The sequence below is a fragment of the Leptinotarsa decemlineata genome, unplaced genomic scaffold, assembly GCF_025532065.1.
Source record: "Leptinotarsa decemlineata unplaced genomic scaffold, Ldec_3_MD MMD2_tig00002082_RagTag_RagTag, whole genome shotgun sequence".
In the NCBI taxonomy this organism is placed as follows: Eukaryota; Metazoa; Arthropoda; class Insecta; order Coleoptera; family Chrysomelidae; genus Leptinotarsa; species Leptinotarsa decemlineata.
The window spans coordinates 3,773,237-3,793,529 of NW_027412573.1; the positions used below are offsets into that span (position 1 = coordinate 3,773,237).

The window sequence follows — 20,293 nt, forward strand, 5'->3', positions numbered from 1 at the left end:
TTTACACCAGCCGTGCGCAATCGTACCATGGCCATTAACGCAACCTCCTTAACGTACAGATCCAGAGGGGTCAGACCCGTGATTAATTCCATTGCCGCGGTTGGTGTTGTTCTCATGGCTCGTGTGATGTTTAAACAAGCCAGTCGCTGTATTTGATATAATTTTTGGATGGCCGTTGCTTGTAGAACTTTCGGTCCCCATGCAATGGCTCCATACGTTAACATAGGTCTTATTATTGCAGTGTAGATCCAGGAGACTACACGGGGTGAAAGACCCCATGCGCGTCCCACTGTCCTCTGACATTGCTCATAAGCCACGTATGCTCTTTTTGCTCTACTCTGTAGATGAGAGTTCCATGTTAGCTTCTTGTCGAGGATAGTACCAAGGTATTTCACCTCTTCAGAGAAGTTTAGTTTGCTTTTGAAGATTTCGGGAGGTTTTAAGCCCGTTAAACTTCTTTTCCTGGTGAAAAGGACCATCTCAGTCTTCTTGGGATTGATCGACAGTGAGTGTTCCTTACACCATGTCTCTATTAATTTGAGCCCATCCTGCGCTCTATCGCACAGTGTGTTTACAAATTTGCCGGTCTGCAAGATAACTATGTCATCTGCGTATGCAATTGTGTAGAATCCATTTTTGTTAAGGTGATTAATTAGGGTATCCAGGACTATGTTCCAGAGAAGGGGTGATAAGACCCCTCCCTGTGGACATCCCCAGGGAGGGGTCTTATCACCCCTTAAAAATAACGATTTGGTGTTGGGAAAAAACTACAGTAATATTCATTACTACACCAAAGGTTCCAAACAGTGCATCATAAATTCCATATCTTGATTAAATATTGCTGGAATTTCAGTAATATTCATTCAAAAGACATAGTCTTGTTTTTCCAAATTTAAGTGTCTAACAGTGTTTTTTAATTATTGATTTAATCAAAATTTTTACAATGAAAAAAAGTCATCAGATTTCACCAGTAATTTTTGACCAGATAAATTAATATCTAATCAATATTTTATTCACTATGAGTTTATAGTATAAAAATTAATGCATAAAAACAAAGAAATGTGTGGGTCAGAAACTTAGACGAGATCGGTATTGTTTACGTTTACGGTATCTTCCAACAAGATTTTTCTACGGTACTTGCAAACGATGAACTGTATTTGTGATACGCGGTAAGACGGTATGCCTTGTATGTCTTTGGGAAGCATACTGAATTTAAATTTCACTTGGTCCTATCCCCTAACGGTCCAGTCATTTAAGCTTAAATTAGGTAAGAATCTCGGAATTCAAGATAGTGGAAAGTCATCTTCGTGTCAGTCGGGATGGAGTCCAGCTCCCCTACCCTTTCGGCTGATTATTGGTCTCGAGTAGGACCAATGGGTCCCATGACTGATGGTATGACGGCATGAAGTCCTCAGACATCAGTGCCGTCCTTCACGGGATACCCCTATCTGGCTGGGGTGGGATGGATGAGAAAGTTGTTCATCCGTTAAAGGGGGACATGAGGGCCTCATTAGACAGAGTGTCGGGGCCTTCTATATCGGGAGGGGTCGTCTACAGCGTAATCTGTGGCTTCCCTAACTAACCCTAAAAGTTGTCTGAAAACCTACTTATGGTAGGGTGTACGCAACTATTAAATTTCAAGGTCAAAGGTCGCAAAAATCGGTTTTTGCGCTTTTTTTGTAAATATCTCATTTCCTATGGGTTTTTTGCTATTTGTATTTGTTATCAATATTGTGGAATACAAAATTCTCAACAAATTTTGTTTTAAAAAATGTTTCATACGGTGAACCGTTTTCGAGATAGAGGGCGGAGAGCGCACGGCCACAGGATGACTTCAGGTCAACCGGTGCCTCCAGTCAATTTTTATAAACTATTATATTATATTTTATCATTTTGTTCCTAACCTATCCACTTTTTATTCAGTATTAATTTATTTAACAACACTTACCGGCCCATGTAATTGCAGAATTGTTAATGAAAATATAGGAATTTTATTTAAATTTTAATCTAATTAATAACTTCTTAAATGATGAAAAAAAAACAAATAAATTATGAATTAATCTCTTTATTAAAAATATTGAATACATTTAAAAATCTGTTTAAAATCTGTTTTTCCGTTAACCAGCTGTCGCACCCCTACGAACGACAACCCTCAGAAGTCGAAACTTGTGCGAGCCAAGGATTAACGAGGTCTTACCTTTTAACGTGTGATTCCTACTTTTATTAAAAGTAAAAAAATGGAATGAAGGGTACAAAAACTACAATTTATAATTTTATTCATCTTTCCTGCATCCGAATCGCGAACCACAACCACTCTTGCAGTTGCAGAAAATTGTATTCAGCAGATCTTCTGGAGCAGGTAGTAAAATTGTCACGATAGGCTCCTAAAAATCGTTTCGCTTTGCCTAACCCCATACCTGGGGTTCCAAATCATGCCCTAACCAAGTTTGAACTTGATAATGTACACGTTTGAAATGTTGATGAGCAGCTGCACTTATTGGTGTAATATTTGAAAGCTGCACAGGTTTATTAAGTTTTGTAGACTTGACGTAATGCATATAACGAAGACGATCGAGACTTTTCACAGATTTCGGAGCATTATAGACTGCCAATAAGGTTTGAGTTCCACTCTCTAATAATCTCTGGGCCGAACAATTTTCTTCCTCAAATGCTGCAGCTAGTTCATCCAAATTTGTCAGTTTCTCAAAAACTTTTAAAAATGATTTTTTTCCGTTTTTCAAAAGCGCAGAAGTTGTGTCACAGCCACTTAATGCATGCAGAAATAAAATATGTGTTTTGGAATGAGGATATAATTATCAAAATTTTTAGTCGAGTATATCTCCGTTTTTACATTTCCTTTCCCAACTTTCTTAAAGAAAATTTCTTGTTCGTAAGACAGTGTACGCCCAATTAAAATGACAAGTGACAATGGCAGTTTTTTCAGACTTTGATTCTTCAATTGCAGTTTCAACAATAAGAACATCCGCATCATCTCTGGATTGTTTAGTAGTAATATTTGCAGCTTGTAATTTTTCAATTAACATATTAATGAGCATATCGTTGTTATTTCGATTTGATAAGAATTTTTCTTGAGTAACTGGTACAACCATTGTTTCATCGAAATAGACTTCATACGTTTTTGAAAGTGCAGCAGTTCTTGTCTGCTGCTCCATAGCTGAATATCCGTCAAATACAACAATTATTTTGGAACTGTAATGCCTTTGTAAGTAATTCATGTATTTATCAAAAATAATAAAAAAAGTATCTTCTCTGCTCCATACAACATGATGAAGAAGAAATCCGCCATCGAAACGGTTATCAGTATTATTGAATAGATATAGATTTGATGCATGAAGAAAATGATAAAATATAATATAATAGTTGATAAAAATTGACAGATATTTAACATCATATAACTATATATGGCGCATTTCCGACCGGAAGCACCGGTTGACCTGAAGTGATGCTGTGACCGCGCGCTCTTCGCCCTCTATCTCGAAAACGGTTCACCGTATAAAAAATTTTTTTAAACAAAATTTGTAGAGAATTTTGTAGTCTACGATATTGATAATAAATACAAATAGCAAAAAACCCATAGGAAATGAGATATTTCCAAAAAAAGCGCAAAAAAAACCGATTTTTCGGAGCTTTGACCTTGAAATTTAATAGTTTACACCCTACCATATGTAGGTTTTGAGACAACTTTTAGGGTGTCAATATACAAGTATTTACAGACTTACAGCTGGGTATCCCGAATTACGAGGTGACTGGACTATAAAATATTCTTTTTGAGAGAGGGTAATTTATAAGGAGAGGCTGGAATTATTGTCAAGTTACGTATTTCCCGAATATCTTTGAAAAGGGTCGAAATTCGGCAAACAGAGAAATTAGTAAAGCTTCTAGAATCTAGATAATAGCTGCCACAATTTCAAAAAGACATGAAAGCGGAGATATGTCACGTTATCTTTAGAAATCTCGGTATTTGAACCCAACTAATATAAATGATAATAGCCATGAAGAAATAAAATGAAAGGTCTTGAGAAAGTTAACAATAGAATTATAGATAAGCCTTTTATTGAGGGTTGAATTGCAGATATACCCATCGTAAATTAATACCAATAACGTGAAAGTTTCCAATTTCAAAATAACAAGAAATGAACAATAAAGTCTTTGAGATTACCATTCGACTCGAGGGTCAAAAATGTTGAATCAAAAAATTATTAAAATTATGTAGAAAAAACAACACTGATACGTTTGAACAAACAGAATCGAGACAATAATGGGTTATAGTTTTCTTAGGCAGCGGAGTAATGAGTCATTTTCAAGTGGATGTACCATTTGCGTACATAATTGAGTAGGTTAAAGAGTGAAAAATGTACTATATATAAAATCCTTTATTTAGTCAAAGACTAATAATACAGTTCAGTGAGTAACAATTTTAAAAGAAATCGATAAAATCTAAAAATAAAATTGATTTGTTGTCACTTATAGATTGTCATAAAGCAATAAAATATATATACATTCATACATACAAAATTGTTGATTACTAATTTACATCTCGTCTCAAATACAGTGCTTTTCAGATAAAAGTATCCACCTTTAATAACTTTTGTAATACTGGTATTTAGGAAAAATCCAAAAACACATCAATTTATGTTGGAAGGGGCAAGCATTATGGCTTATTTAAACTTACTGGAAAAGCCACCCCCTCACCCCTAGCATCATCCCTTTTTTTTTAAATTACTTCTCATATTTTTTATGTAAAATTTGGATACTCCTCTTTGAGCTGATTTCAAAAATGTATAATACTTGTAGGTTAAAGTGGTTAGTTTATGAGATAAACAATTTTCCTTTTAATAGCACAAATTTTACTATTTTTTACTTTCACCTTATTTGCCTGTACTAAAATGGGTTGTACAACAGTTCAAACTCTTGAATCTGTTTAACTGTGCTATTTATTCTACTTCAAAAATCCAAACAACAAAAAACTCTACTTTTTACTAGAATTTGTAGTCACTATTGATAGTGTACTTTGATACATTATTTATTTTGTTTCGCTGAAATGGTTTACTCTTTGCAAGAAAGAATTGAAATTGTAGGTTTATACTACCAAAATAATAATTGTGCAAGAGCTGCTGCTAGAATATTTAACGAATTACATGACGGAAGACATGCAACTCATAAGTATGTAATTCAACTGATGCAGAAATTTACAACAGGGTCTGTTTGCAATAAAGTGCATAAGCGAGAGGGACTCGTAAGTAACGAAGCAATCCAAGTGGCAATTTTAGGGCAAGTCAGCTTAGAGGCTCAACAACCCCAATCGTTGTCAACAATAAGTAGAGCGATTGGTGTTTCATCTTCTACAGTTTTCCGAGTTCTACATAAATTCAAGTACCACCCATACAAAGTTAAGTTGGTGCACGAGTTGAATGAAGATGATTTTGATCGTCGTCTAGAGTTTTGCGAATCAATGACGCAATTTATCAATAACAATCCACAATTGTTAAACAATATTTGCTTTTCTGAAGAATGCTCATTTTCATTAAATGGCTTAGTAAATAGGCATAATTGTAGATATTGGGCTGAAAGTGATCCACATATTATGCGTGAATTCCATACACAACATCCCCAAAAGTTAAACGTTTGGTGTGGTATCCTAGGTGACCACATTATCGGACCTTTCTTCATCAACGGAAATTTAAATGGTGAATCATATCTTGAGTTACTCAGGGAAGGGGTTGACCCACGTATTACAACAATAATAGAAAATGTTGATAACCTTTCCGAAGATTTACTAGTATTTCAACAAGACGGAGCTCCCCCACGCTATGCTATGCCTGTCCGACAATTTTTAAACGAAACGTTCCCCGCTCGTTGGATAGGTAGAAGAGGGCAGATGATGGAGTGGCCACCTAGGTCACCGGATTTAACACCCCTAAACTTCTTTTTCTGGGGGTATTTAAAAACAAAAGTTTATGCTACCCAACCAGAATCTCTGGATGATTTACGAGAGAGGATAGAAAATGAATGTCGACAATTAAATCCAGCCGTGTTAAGCAATGTCAGAGAGGCATTTCAAAATAGATTATACCATTGTATGGAAGTGAATAGTACTCATTTTGAACACTTATTGTAACTTCATAATAAATAGCACAGTTAAAAAGATTAAAGAGTTTGAACTGTTGTGCAACCCATTTTATTACAGGCAAATAAGGTGAAAGTAAAAAATAAGTAAAATTTGTGCTATTAAAAGAAAAATTGTTTATCTCATAAACTAACCACTTTAACCTACAAGTATTATACAGTTTTGAAATCAGCTCAAAGAGGAGTATCCAAATTTTACATAAAAAATATGAGAAGTAATTAAAAAAAAAGGATGATGCTAGGGGTGAGGGGGTGGCTTTTCCAGTAAGTTTGAATAAACCATAATGCTTGCCCCTTCCAACATAAATTGACGTGTTTTTGGATTTTTCCTAAATACCAGTATTACAAAAGTTATTAAAGGTGGATACTTTTATCTGAAAAGCACTGTATATCAGCATAAAATCTTGCGAATACATAAAAAATATAAAAATAAAATTGATGTCGTCATATAGAATAAGAAAAATATGTATAAATAGTTTCTAAATTAGAAGTTTAAGTCTCACAACAAATATAGATACTGTGTGTTTATAAAATAAACGTCAAGTCTCATTACGTTTTTCCATCATATTTTTTAATAACTTTTTGAAAAGGTCAATAGAATCTATATCCTTTAATTCTGGGGTTACATCATTGAAAGCTTTGAGTCCTTTGACAAAGACAGAATTTTGAGAAGTCTTTGTCCTTACTAGCGGTAAGTGAAAGCAATTTTCTGATCTGGATGGGTATTGGTGCAGTTCAAAATTGTAACTTATTTTATCAATTAATATTTAGGTGCCCGTCCTGTTTTGATTTTAAAAATGAAAATAAGTGTCTGGTATAACAGATAATCTTAAAGGCTAACCATCCTAAACTGTCCAACATGGTTTTTAAGGGAGTGCGTCTGCTACATGACAAAATGATACGCATCGATCGGTTTTGTAGTTTTTGGAACCTGTTAATTTGCTTTTGGTTCAGTAGGTATAAAATAGTGGAGCAATAGTTCAAATGGGGAAGTATAATACTATTGTATATCACCGTTTTTGTCCATGCATTAAGGTATCTTGAACATCTGAATAAAAAGTTTACTTTAAGAGACAAAACAAATGAGCTTGAAATAGCAAGCCCAACTGAAAAGTGGAAAATAAGTAATAGTTTAAAAAACTAAAAAAACACGCTTCAATAGCTTAAAAACTAAAAAATAATTCGAAACTAATTTATAAGATTGTGTTCAACATCGATAATAAATCCTGTCTGGAATCAAAATGATTATATTTGCAAAAAAATGTTTTTTTTTTGCAAAAAAGCGTTGGGTGCTAAATAAGAATTTACTAATCAACTAACCTAGGATCTTCAACTTTAGCAAATTTAGTTATAGTTTTTACTCCTATGTGTTTTGCTTTGAATTACTTGAGAAATTGTGTGTTGTTTATAATATATTGACTTTTTTATGGTCCAGGACAATTTTCTTTATACTTCTGTTACTTCTATTACTTATGATTGTTGATCAATACTTGTAGACTGTTTGTGTTATTGTGTTTATATTATTTTCACTGACTTATAATATGGTTACATGTAGTTGTTTACATTTATGTTTTTTATATTTACATTTGGACTTGTCATTTTCTTTGTTTATTGTGCATAGATTTCTTTCAACTGTACTTTTCAATCAAAAAAATAAATATTATTATTATTATCATATTAGACAATGGAAGTCCGAACTATTGAAATGCTCCATGAAACATTGTCAACCACCTTGAAACAAATGAAAAATTTCAACTTCATATTCGTGATCAGCGAACAAAAAAGTGTAGGTCGAAATTAGCTCGAGCCAAAAGAAAAACAAATATTCATCCAATTCTAATAACAATGGATCGTTCAAAGCTAACCCTGTCTCCGGCACCACCCTGTATACACTATTGTGCTATCCCCACAGCAAGTCATTAACTTTCCGCATTTGTTTAAACGCTGTACACACACACTCCTACCCGACTGTTTACAATTTTATCAGATATTTTTTAACGAGTTATTTATTTCCTCGGGCGCTCTGTTGGTCCTGGTCCAAGTCGACATTAGTACTATCTTTAGAACGCTCATGAGAGGTTCTCTCTGTGTGCTTTTGTGCGTGCGAGATATTTGTACGGTTCTGAACGGTTCACCTTGCAGTAGAGTTTTTGCCTTGCGAAATCCGACTCGATTCCGTTCTACCAGACTGGTTGATTCATTAACATTCAAGTTAGTAGCTGCGGTTGTATCGTCTTCGATGCCGTTGTAGGATAGCGACTTTCTCCTGCAGAAAAAAACTCGGTTTCGGTATCATCCAGGCTCGGTTGTAAGTGAACTCCGGAATTCTAAGGACCAGCGATGGGGCAGAGTTTATCCTACCATTCAAACGTGAATTCTTCGGCGAACAAAGAACGAGGTACGTAGTAGTACAAGATCTCAGGGTCCCAGACGTTACTTATTTTCTCAGAAATAAAATGTATAGAAAAACGTAGTGTTAGTATATACCATGAGTGTATGCATATTTGTTAGCTTGGCCAGTTTACAGGTACCAGGTGCTGAAGGTAGGTAAAAATAATACTTACGTTTCTTAAAGTCCCGGTACTTAAAAAAAAAATTGGTAAATATTCGTTTTGAGGACACCCGGCGATTTTGAATTTTTTTTAATGTACTTACGTATTTTGATGCGTAGATTACGAATATGAAAGAAAAAAGCGGCGCTCTCCCTTATTGACAAAGTTACGGCCCTTCAAAGTTCAGAAAAGGGCAACTTTTCAGACTTCCTTTTCACAAGATAAACTATTTAAGAACACAAGCATTTATTCACTAGGTCACCTTTATACCTTATTCCTCCTTCCTTGACATTTTTCTCTTCAACAATCAACATTTTTCCAATAAAAATGTTAAAAAATGAAAAGAGCTGATTTTTGGTTATATATCTCTGTATTTTACGTTTTCAAAGTTAATGGCATAGTTGGTACGACTGATGCTGCTGTCAATATTCCTAAAGTAGTTCAAATGTTTATTGCCTTCATTCTTTAGATCGTAAGTTGGTTTTTGGTGGTGTGTTAAGATAAGATGGATTTAAGAAGTAAACTAACAGCAGCTTATATTCCGCAAAATAATCCTAGTGTTGTAATAAAATTACAACAAATGTACTGAGCTTTTTTCTTCGGTATTTTGATTTTCCGTTTTTTGTTACATCTATACAGTAAAGTGCCATATTTCAATTTACACTCTTCATTGCAATGGAGAATGTTTCTCCTAACGAAAATCAAGTAGTTTTCATAAAAGAGTTTTAAAACAACGCATTTCAAACTTATAATTTCAACCTTTCTCTTTAAAAAAATATTTAAATACTTAAAAACGAGGAATGAAATAATGCATTCAACATTTAAGGGTCTTCATCCCTGAAAAAAAGGAGTCAGAAACGATTTTTCTTATTCTGATTGAGGAAAGATTGTATGAGTGTATAAAGGAAAAATAATAAAAAAAATATTTTTCGAATATTAGATGAATAAAAAGTATTCTCTCTCTCATTTTTGGGCATTTTTCTTCAATTCCACCATCAAAACTAACGAATATTTTGGTGTTATTTCATTTCGGTATTGAAGCCTATCATTTTCCCAGTTAAACGACTTTCTCATTTTTCTTTTTAATGTTTCCTTTATTTTGTTATTAATTTAATAAGAATGTGTTGTTTATACGAATTTGATTTCCTTGCATTATGCCTTTCGAAATAGGAAATATCAAATTTTATCAAAGTCAACTAATAAAGTTTTGCTTCAGCCGTCGACTAGTGAAAACTAATTATTACTTTTGAATCTGAAGTCAGAATAGTAGATAAATTTCTTTCAAATGACACGCCCGTCAGGTAGCTCCTCCCACACGTCTGGTGAGGGAGAGAGAGCCATTGTAAAATGTAGCACACGGTCGGATTGAGAATAGGAAAAGATAAAAGTTATTCTGACCGAACGAAAGATTGAAATATTAAAATTTCTACAATAACCAGATAGTTTTCAACTTACCTATCTGTATGTTTGCGTGTGTACACGTTTATATCAAATCTTGCAAGTCTAATATCTTCCGATTGGCTTGAAATTTTACAGGTATTCATTACTAGGGACAAAACTTCATGATATTTTCATATTAAGAAATACTAAGATGGAGGCTCTAGAATGTTGGACGAATTTCGTTATTTTTGATTTGATTACAATCAAAATTGGTAGCAAAAACATTGTTGGATTTCATTTATTTTCAACAGTTGCATACACATCAGCGGAATTGAATTATTCACGATTGGTATTGACTTATATTGTCTAACCCTTTATATAGAATCAGACATATTATTTAAACTGTGGACCTTTCCTGCAAAATATTATATTTAAATCATTCAATTTTAAAAATATATCTGGCAGTATGAATTAATTTTGAGGAAAAATATGAGTAATTTACCCCGGAGAGCCCTAGATGAATTATTTTTGAGGAACCGACTATGAATCATAAAATCTTCCCGTCATTTCGAACTAATGTTGAAAATTGATATTGTGAAAGGACCCTTACTTGAAAGACAAAATCTGATACTTGATTTCTCAATTTTTTATTCATAAGTATCATCTGATTTTCTGAACACCCTGCTCATGTTTTCGAAAAAATAAATTTTGAACAGAACACGACTATAAATCACAAAATAACCCATAGCCATCTTTATGCTGCTATTTTGAATTCTTGAAATTTGATGAAAACCTCATCATCTTCAACCTCAAAATACCAGTGTTATATATAATTTGACAATTAATAAGAAAACTCGTTTGCCATCTCGAATTTCTGAATTCCAACAGAAAAATAACTATCAGTCTTCCATAGAGCCCCACCAGATATCACAAAACTAGTCCGCCCTCTTGATTTTCCGAAATTCAATAGAAAAAAATCACGCCTAGAGACTACAAAATACCAATTTTAAATCGAATCGTTCCATAATCACAATACTCGTCAGACATCTTGAAGCCGCCATCTTGAATTCATTAATTTTAACTAAAGATTCATAATGTGCGACCCCGAAAACCCCATTGTACCAAATATGAATCGGATAACACAACTTGTCCGTCACCTTGAATTCATCAATTTTGACAATACATTTATACTCTACGAGCCCAAAAAAATCCACATACTAATTTCAAATCGATTCGGACCATAATCACATATCTCGTTCGATATCTTGGAACCGTCATCTTGAATTCGTTTAGTTTGACAAAAGATTCATAATCTCTGACCCCGAAAACTTCCTTATAGCAAGTCAAATCGGGCCCTAATCACAAATCTCGTCCGCATCTTGGATTCATAATTTTCAAATAATCTGCAATTTTCGTGCAAACTTTGAGATCAACACGAAAACGAACATGTTTTAATCTAAAATGTAATTTGGAAGAACGAACACGTCGGCGAATAAAGTTCGGCCCTGGAATGCCCCGGCCTGGTCAAGTTAGAATTAGGGAGGAGTTTGTATTTATTTCATCGGGCGAAATCGCACTGCCATCTGGCGGTATACGTTTTTGTAACTAAAGGCTAAAGACACTTAAAGGTATTCGTTTCTATTTCACCATTTGGCAACATCGGTTATAGCTAATAAAGTACAATGAGTCTATTACCTGTATGAGACAAACAAAGATGACATATTTCAGAGGCGTGCTGTTCTGTTTACTTATGTTCCGAGTTCCGAGACATTCTGTGACATATGACATTATGTGCACCTAATCTATCTTCCTCTATATAAATAAATAACAAAACAACTGTTGTTTATGTGGCTTGTGGAGGTGGTATTGAACTATAATTTATATTTTGCCTTAATTGTTGATTTATAAAGATAATTTTCCTTTTTTAAAGTAAAATATTTAGGTACGTATAAATTGTTTCCACTTGATATAGGCGCTGTTGCCAATATGTGAATTAGAAACAAATCCCTTTAAGAATAAAAACCCAACATTTGAAACATCAAACTGTCGGAACTCAAACTCAGACTGTCGGAAGACAGGAGCCTTTGCGTGTGTCTGGGGGGATGTTAGGCCCCTCCCATTGGTCTGGCTGCTTATAAAAAGCATTGAAATAGTTCCTTGAGTATCATATATAAAAATCAAGACTGAGATTGCAAGTGAAGTTACATTCTTCTCTCAAAGATTTAGTCTGGTAAAAATTACCGCCGGCGGAATGAGTCTTTAGCACCTGGAAACTGGCTGTCGGTCTAAGAAAGTAGGCATGCATACACTCATAGTATGTTTACGGCTCGAATAATCTAACGGGCTGACAACATATTTCTACACATCTACTGCACATCTTGAGGAAGGGGCTTCTCACCGGCCATGTACTAACCCTACATTATTCTATACATTTTATTTCTGAAAAAAATAAGTAACGTTTGGGGACCGTGGAATGTTGTTCTATGTAAGGTTAGTTGAGAGGGATTTTTTCAATGCGGGATATTATTTTTACAGTTACACACTTGTTATTGCCCGGTCAAAATAGACATTTCAAATAACAAAAATTTCGACTGGGCTGAATTTTGGTAGAGACTTTGGGTACACCGGTAGAAATAAAGTACCGAAAGTCCCCATAGATCCCATGCGTGCTGAAGAAGTTATTCAAGGTCAAAAGTAAAAATGTTCGGTTTTTAGGTAGTTTTTTTAATTTTTTCGGAAACGGCGAGTTTTATAAAAATATAGTCCAGCAAAAATTGTAGATCATAAAAGTATCTACAAAAACGGGTCCTATAATTTTTTCCTAAGATTCACCATTCTTAAGATATCGCCATTCTGAAAGTCGAATGAGTTACGTTCTATATACACACCTCCTGTGAAATAGTATACTTGGCGCGTTTTTTTAAAAGTGGTTTTTCCGGTAGGCCTACTCGACAATTTGTTATGTCGAAGTTGTCTGGTAAAATACTTTATTTACTGCATGATGATTATTATTGATTTTGATATGACAATAGATCCAGGATATCGTTGTTTATATTCTTGAACATTCTACTCGGGAGTACAAGATTGAATATCTTCACGGCTTTCAAAATATTCAACCGCTTTTCTTTTTTGTTCAAGTTTTTTATCATAACAGGCCTAACATATATACAGTACGATGCAAATGTATGGAATAAATTCGATATTCACAAAAGGAGCGTCTTTCGGAAGAAATCCAACTTTAATTTTTGACGGCCCATCTCATGATATTCATATGAAAGACGTTTCGTCACCGGTGTTGGCGTGATGACGTAATCGACAATTTTTTTAAATGCAAACAGGGGTCATGTGGCACCCCATTCAAAAGGTCTACTAGTCGTCTATTCAACGGTATAATGGTTTCAATATGTATTATTACAGGGTCAATCGAAATTATGTATTCAGAAGACTGGAATTACAAATAATAGTAATTCGTTGAACCAAATAATGCTATGCACCGCCACTGAGAATAAAGTATCGTACTGTCTTCTATTGTTTTTGTTGATTAAAAAAAAGAAATGGTGATAAAAGTCCTACACTCTACTTGAGATTAGTCAATGTCATTGAAGTGAAGTATCATTGAAGCGGTTGACATTATTTCTAGAAAAATATTTAAATCACTTATAATCTGGCAATGAAAGTAACAGAAACCCAAAGAATCGAAATTTTAATTATGATTGGCTGTGGAGATAAAGTAAGGACTCAGGCAGAAGTTCGTGATTTATTCAATGCGAAATACCCCAACCGAGAACCCGTTTCTCAATCAACAATAAGTAAAATTGAGAAAAAGTTTCGAGAAACGGGCCATGTTAAAGATCTCCCTAAAAGTGGTAGAAAATCAATTTCAGAAGTCCAAAAACTTGATGTGGTACTTGCGTTCCAAGAAAACCCCCATACCAGCACGAGGCAAGTCGCACTGGATAATAATTTACACCAATCGACTGTTATTAGAGTGTTGAAAAAAGAAAAGTGGCATCCGTATAAAGTTCAGCTGGTCCAAGAACTGTTAGAAGATGACTTTGGCAGAAGAGTCGAATTTTGCGAAATCCTGATGGAGCGCTCGCACAGAGATCGGAGTTTCATACAAAATATAATATTTTCAGATGAAGCTACTTTTATGCTCAACGGTCACGTAAACCGTCAGACTTATCGATACTGGGCAAGAGAAAATCCACATTGGATGGAGGAGCATAGCACACAATACCCACAAAAAGTGAATGTTTGGGCCGGAATTTTGAACAACCAGATAATAGGACCATACTTTTTTGAGGAAAGCGTAACTGGTGCTCGGTATCTACACTTTTTTCAAGATTATCTGATGCCACAACTGAATCAGCTATTTCCAAATAGAAATGATTTGTGGTTCCAGCAGGATGGGGCGCCCCCACACTACGCCGTTGATGTACGAACCTACCTGGATACTGTTTTCCGAGGAAAGTGGATAGCAAGAAGAGGGCCGATCGAATGGCCACCAAGGTCTCCGGATTTGACCCCGTTAGACTTTTTTTATGGGGATACTTGAAGAGTAAAGTTTACCAAAATCGACCAAATGATTTAGAAGAGTTGAAGGAACGCATCAGAGCGGAGATTGCACAAATAACCCCCGAAGTTCTCGGAAACGTTAGAAATGAATTCAGTGCCCGGCTTTCACATTGCATCATAGCTGAAGGTCATCAATTTGAACATTTATTATAATTTTATTGTACTTCAATAAATAACATGTTTTGGTTCATCTTGTATAAATGAATATTGTCCTGGTTATACCGTTGAATAGATAATTAGTAGACCTTTTGAATGAGGTGCTACATGACCCCTGTTTGCATTTAAAAAAATTGTCGATTACGTCATCACGCCAACACCGGTGACGAAACGTCTTTCATATGAATATCATGAGATGGGCCGTCAAAAATTAAAGTTGACCTGTTTTTGGATTTCTTCCGAAAGACGCTCATTTTGTAAATATCGAATTTATTCCATACATTTGCATCGTACTGTATATATATATATATATATATATATATATATATATATATATATATATATATATATATATATATATATATATATATATATATATATATATATATATATATATATATATATATATATATATATATAACCTATATATATGTATCAATATTAACATGTTTACAAAATGATTTGAAGCTACGAGCGCTTCTGATAGTAGGTTGTGCTATCATCTCCATTGCTCTACTCAAACTGAACGTTTTATCTCCTTGTTTGTTCTTTTATACGGTTAGAACGACTTAGTGCAGGTATTTGTCCTCTCCTGTCATTCGGATGTTTCTTTAAATTTGCCTGTTTTTGGGTTGTGTTTGGGTGAATTATGACTTTTGAATTTATGGATATTTAGGTTTTACCAGATGTCCATACGGTTTCCTTCATTGACTTGTTTGATGTTTTCTGGTGGGGGAAAGTTACGTTAGTTTTGTATGGCGTGTGTTGCGAGGTTTGATTTATATGTTATTGGGTTTATGTATGCTTTTTTTATGCTCGTCGTACCTTTGGATTAGTTTTTCTTGGTTTGGCCGATACAGCATACAAAATGTCAATTTTGAAAAATTAACATTTTCACTGTATTTTTTTTCTTGAAAATAGGCCAGCCTTCTGCGTGCCGTTTTTTTTCTTTTTTCAAGTATTGTTCATTTTATTTTATTGTCAATTTTGAAAAATTAACATTTTCACTGTATTTTTTTTCTTCTTGAAAATATGCAACGTACCCGCGCCATCGTCCATAGATATTCTAATAAGTCTGGTAACTCCTTTGATGTGGGTAAAATATGCCGCTTTTTTTGCGAGCGGTCGTAAATCATGCGGCTACCAGCAGAAATACGTTATACGAGGGTCAGTCAGCAGCGCGAACAATATGTTTACTCGAAAGTGTGTCTACGAGGGTCAGGCGTCAAGTGTTGATCATATTCATTATATATTATGTATTTATGTTTTTGTATGATCTTTCATTGAGATGATTATATATGAGATTCTAATAACAATAAATTGAGGAATATTTCGTTGTAATAACTGGCATGAATTATCTGATTTCTTAAATTATGGGCAGGTAAAAAGGTTGAGATACTTATAAAGGGACTCCACAATAAAGAGAAAATGAAGATGAATAATCTTTATTTACATATTACCTAATCAAATGGTGATTTGTTGTTTTCTTGAGTATACCCTTATAGTATAATTATAATCTATTCAGTATTTTGGCATATATATTTAGACACATTTCAAATATTTAGCTAGGGGTTGGTTGGAGTTCACTGCAACTTTGTAGTGCCCTGAGGATGACTTTATAAAAGTCGAAACGACGACGTCTCTTGACACATTATAAAATAAATTTGATTTGATTGACATTTCGTCAATGCATAAAATACAATCCTTAGTTTTACCTGACATCAAAGGTACTCTTAATTCCAAAATTTTAAAAATGAATTCATTGAATCCTGGGGTAATTTTCCAATGTACAGTCAGCTTTCTCAGAGTAGAGGGAGATGCCAATCTCATAACTTTAGATAATTTCTTGTATGCTTCTGGTCCCAATTAAAACAAGCTCAAAGCAAAATGCTTGACTTCTTCAGAGTACCTGGCTCCTTTGGGATTTTTGTCGAGTAATGTCAGTTGATTTTTCATCAACATAGTGGCCTCCTGTGGGTACTGCTCGTCCAAAAATTGTTCAACATCTTCTCGTGTTACCGTTTTGCGCCTTTTCGAAGATTTGAGCTCGCTTTGCAGCTCCTTAATTCTTCTCCTGAGTCCTTGCTTTCTGGGACTGCTATCAGATAATTTGGAAGAAGTTTGACACGATACATCTATAAAGAAATTAGCACATATTAGAAGTGATTCGAGGAATAAATAGAAAGAATTTTAGGTTAGATTCAAGTACCAATTAGTGTATTTTTACTGAGGAGAAAATGAAGTTTGAGGAACAATTTTTTGGTTTTCTTCTTCTCCAAATCAAAAAAATAGATGGACTCTTTATTCCCTTTTGTTAATGATTCAAACGTCTTTGAATGATATACATGAACCTATCAACAGAGAGTGTTTGTAATTTTTTTTTATTTTACTTCTTTCATGGAAGTTGTTATTTCAATTTTTTTGATTTGGAGAAGAAGAAAGCCAAAAAATTGTATTTTTACCTTCCACGAATTCTTGAGATAACCCACTTTGGACTGATTTATTGGATTGTAGTACATAATCAGTTTCTTTGTTGGGAATTAATTCTAAAAAACATTTGTAATATGAATGAGTGATTATGTTCATCATCATAGAGCTTTGGCATTTACCTTGTTCAACTTCATGACATGTATCTGTTTGTGTACAAGCATCTAATTTTGAAGGAGCTAATACGCTGGAGGGACCTGGATTGTCATTGTTTTGATCATTACCTGAAAATAACTCATTCAAAAAAATATTCCATGCTTGTGAAGTGGAAAATTTCTTACCGTCCAATTTTGTTGGAAACTTTAAGGGCACAGCAGTGGTAAGTAAATGTTTTCCAGAGGAAGTGAAGGATTCATCGTCAAAATGTTTTCTACAAACTCGTATTCTAATGTAGGCTTGCTCAGGTGTTAAGTTAGCATATTTGTGGTCTCCAACAAAACCAAATGTTTTTTTCCACTGCTGACACCTGCGAAATATAGTTTGAACATTAGTTATAAATAGTATCTAAATCACATTACTACCGAAACATTTTTGACCTATAACTGACATTATGTATTTGATGAATTTATTACCTTGTGGCATCTTTGGGGAATCGAAAAAATTAAATATTTTCACGTAAACTATCACAAGAATCCACACTGCAAAAGGTACGGTGAGAAGTCATCACAACAATAAAAAATGTTCAAATAACTACAAGAATAAAAGTTCCAATAAAATGTTTATTTTACGCACTAAGTATAACTGGCCGGAACGATGCGAACTGTTCAATCGGAGACACTCTGTTAAACTGGCTCCCCCGTCAGACGGGCACTGACGACCGACCGGCCAGGCAAGGGACGCGCGAGGACGGAGGGTGATGATTTGGGTCGCTGCTGAGAGTGAGCGGACTTATTAGAATATCTATGGACGATGCCCGCGCATAGGTCAGCCTTCTGCTTGCGGTTTTTTCTTTTTCAAGTATTGTTCATTTTATTTTATTGCCCCCTTCATTTTATACTCGAATAAACCTGTTATTGTATTGTTATAATATCATCCCAAGATAAAATGTGATGATCTTTAAGATATAAAACTTTTATCGTCTTTCCTTGTAGTTGCGGCAGAACAATTCAGGACCGCATCGACCCAATCGCAACATTTTCTTCAGGTAAACTCGATATTTTTGTAATTGAGTTTGTGCAAAAAAAACAAGTGATTTCCTTGACAAACATTTTCCTAGTTTCCATCCAAATTGCTTTTGTGACTTCGGAGCTAATTCACGATACTGCTTTCTCGCTGATTATTTCGGAAACCGTCGATATGGAAATTCGACACCCTTTCCATTATCTATATGTACCGACGGTGACGCTGTCTGGAAAATATCCGTTTACGCGGTAACAATCAATATTCAATGTTTGAAAGACAGCGTAACTATAGTATACCGACCGAACGAAATTATTTATCGTCGATTGGCTTTTACATCGACAATCAGGAAAAAACTAGTCAATTCGTTCGCGCATGTTGCTTTGACTCTTTGGAGCGATAATATCGCGCCTAATACGATTAGCACAGTCATTACAGGTTTCATCTGTCAATAATGTGTGCAGCTTACCAAATATAGGAAGAGCTTTCTGAATTTGGGTATGATCCTGCTCACTAGATGCGCGTTAGAAGACGACGGACGGTGCGCCAAGTAGCAATAATAATCCCGTACAACGGCAGTACAATGTGTACTATTTGACAAACGCCAGTTTTCGCCCTCTTTCGTCCTAATGCGTACTTTGTGATGCACAGGTCGCAAGTCTCTAGATTCAACAAGTTGTACTTTTCTCATTTCAAAAACGTGGCGCATGAAATTTGCTTTCAAATACCTCACCTGTTTTTCTACCAAGCCATTCAAACCCTGTTTCAAACTAGTTTCATTGCACGAAAATATATGGAGAAAAAAGGTAGTGGCCCAGGTCTCTGGGTACAGTCTTCAGGGGTTGTTGTTCCCACTTGTAATGGGCGAGTTACTCCGGTCTCTTGGACCATAAAGAATATAGAGTTTGTTGATTTTCTTACCGGCTATAACTCCTACAGACGCAGGTGACGAATTTACGCTCCAGCACTCCTCTGTTTAAGCATTGTTTTAAAACATCGCATTCAATTTGTGGTAGTGTTGAAGATCGACGTCTATTCGGATCCAAGTTAAAGCATAGTAAAATTGTATTTTCGATCCAAATTAGCTTATTATACTTTATTGTTAAAAAGCTGTGTTCTCGATTTAAGTTAGATCATTTTAGTTTGATTGTTGAAAAGTGTTTGATTAATGGCTTAGTGAAGTATACTTGGACTTGTTTTCTATCTACAGTGCAAGTAGTTTAGTCGAATAATAATTATTATGGCAGTTGCAAAAATTTCTCAAAACGTTTTCTTATTATACTCTTTGTATTAACAGTAAAATACGTGCACTTTTTTTTATTGAATATATTGTTCTTTGTAAAGCAAGTAACTTAAACTTCATAAAACAGAAGAGATATTTTCTGAAAAGTCTATACTTATTTGTTGAAAGTAAAAACTATAATAAAAGAACAATTTTATAATTTTAAGTTTCTATTCTTTTCAATTCTATTATTACCCGTGTCAAAAAATTATTGACTCCTATTCTATTATCTTTTGAATTCCTGTAGACTTTGGGTTGCTTCTGATTGTACCTCCATAGTGTCAACACAACACAAAATAAATATATAATAATAATTTCTACTAAACTAATCTTCAACTCGGCCAGTGTGAATTTTGTTTGGACTATTGAATTCATTTCTTTTGAACGAATAGTTGTGTCAATATTTCAGTTGAATAGTGTGCTGCTTACCGTAGACGCGACGCGCAGATATTTTAACGTCATAGACGGTTAGAAAATCAAATTCCTCTACTGGGCTACGCAGACGACCATGTACCTCAAAAACTGTGGTGAATTTTAATTTTTCTCAAAAAATATATATTTGTTCATCAATTTCTATTTTGTCTCCTTCAAA

The 20,293-nt window shown here is 34.5% G+C and overlaps 2 protein-coding genes across 3 annotated transcripts in view; one reads left to right on the top strand and one right to left on the bottom strand.

Moving 5' to 3' along the window:
• The window catches only part of LOC111502523 (E3 ubiquitin-protein ligase ZNRF1), a 52,503-nt gene that overhangs the window by 13,766 nt on the left and 18,444 nt on the right, over nucleotides 1-20,293 (top strand). Inside the window, exons 2-3 of one of the 2 annotated variants that reach the window (XM_074176855.1) lie at nucleotides 7,644-7,652; nucleotides 8,486-8,545. The exons of the other annotated variant lie outside the window; for it this stretch is intronic. Coding sequence (XP_074032956.1) covers nucleotides 7,644-7,652; nucleotides 8,486-8,545 — 69 coding nt within the window. The remainder of the gene's footprint in view (nucleotides 1-7,643; nucleotides 7,653-8,485; nucleotides 8,546-20,293) is intronic. 2 annotated transcript variants of the gene reach the window in all.
• On the bottom strand, nucleotides 16,118-19,978 carry LOC141482847 (uncharacterized). The gene is made up of 5 exons (XM_074176703.1): nucleotides 19,973-19,978; nucleotides 17,582-17,804; nucleotides 17,423-17,524; nucleotides 17,276-17,359; nucleotides 16,118-16,948 (listed from the first exon to the last, which is right to left on the bottom strand). Exons 1-5 carry the CDS (start codon nucleotides 19,976-19,978, stop codon nucleotides 16,680-16,682), a joined length of 684 nt encoding a protein of 227 aa, XP_074032804.1. The 3' UTR covers nucleotides 16,118-16,679.

Bases quoted from the DNA above. Each gene is read 5' to 3' on its own strand.
- LOC141482847 (XM_074176703.1), bottom strand. The intron at 17,525-17,581 runs GTAAGAAATTTT...AGTTATTTTCAG, and splicing joins GTTTCCAACAAAATTGGACG to GTAATGATCAAAACAATGAC. The intron at 16,949-17,275 runs GTAAAAATACAA...ATTTCTTTATAG, and splicing joins ATCTCAAGAATTCGTGGAAG to ATGTATCGTGTCAAACTTCT.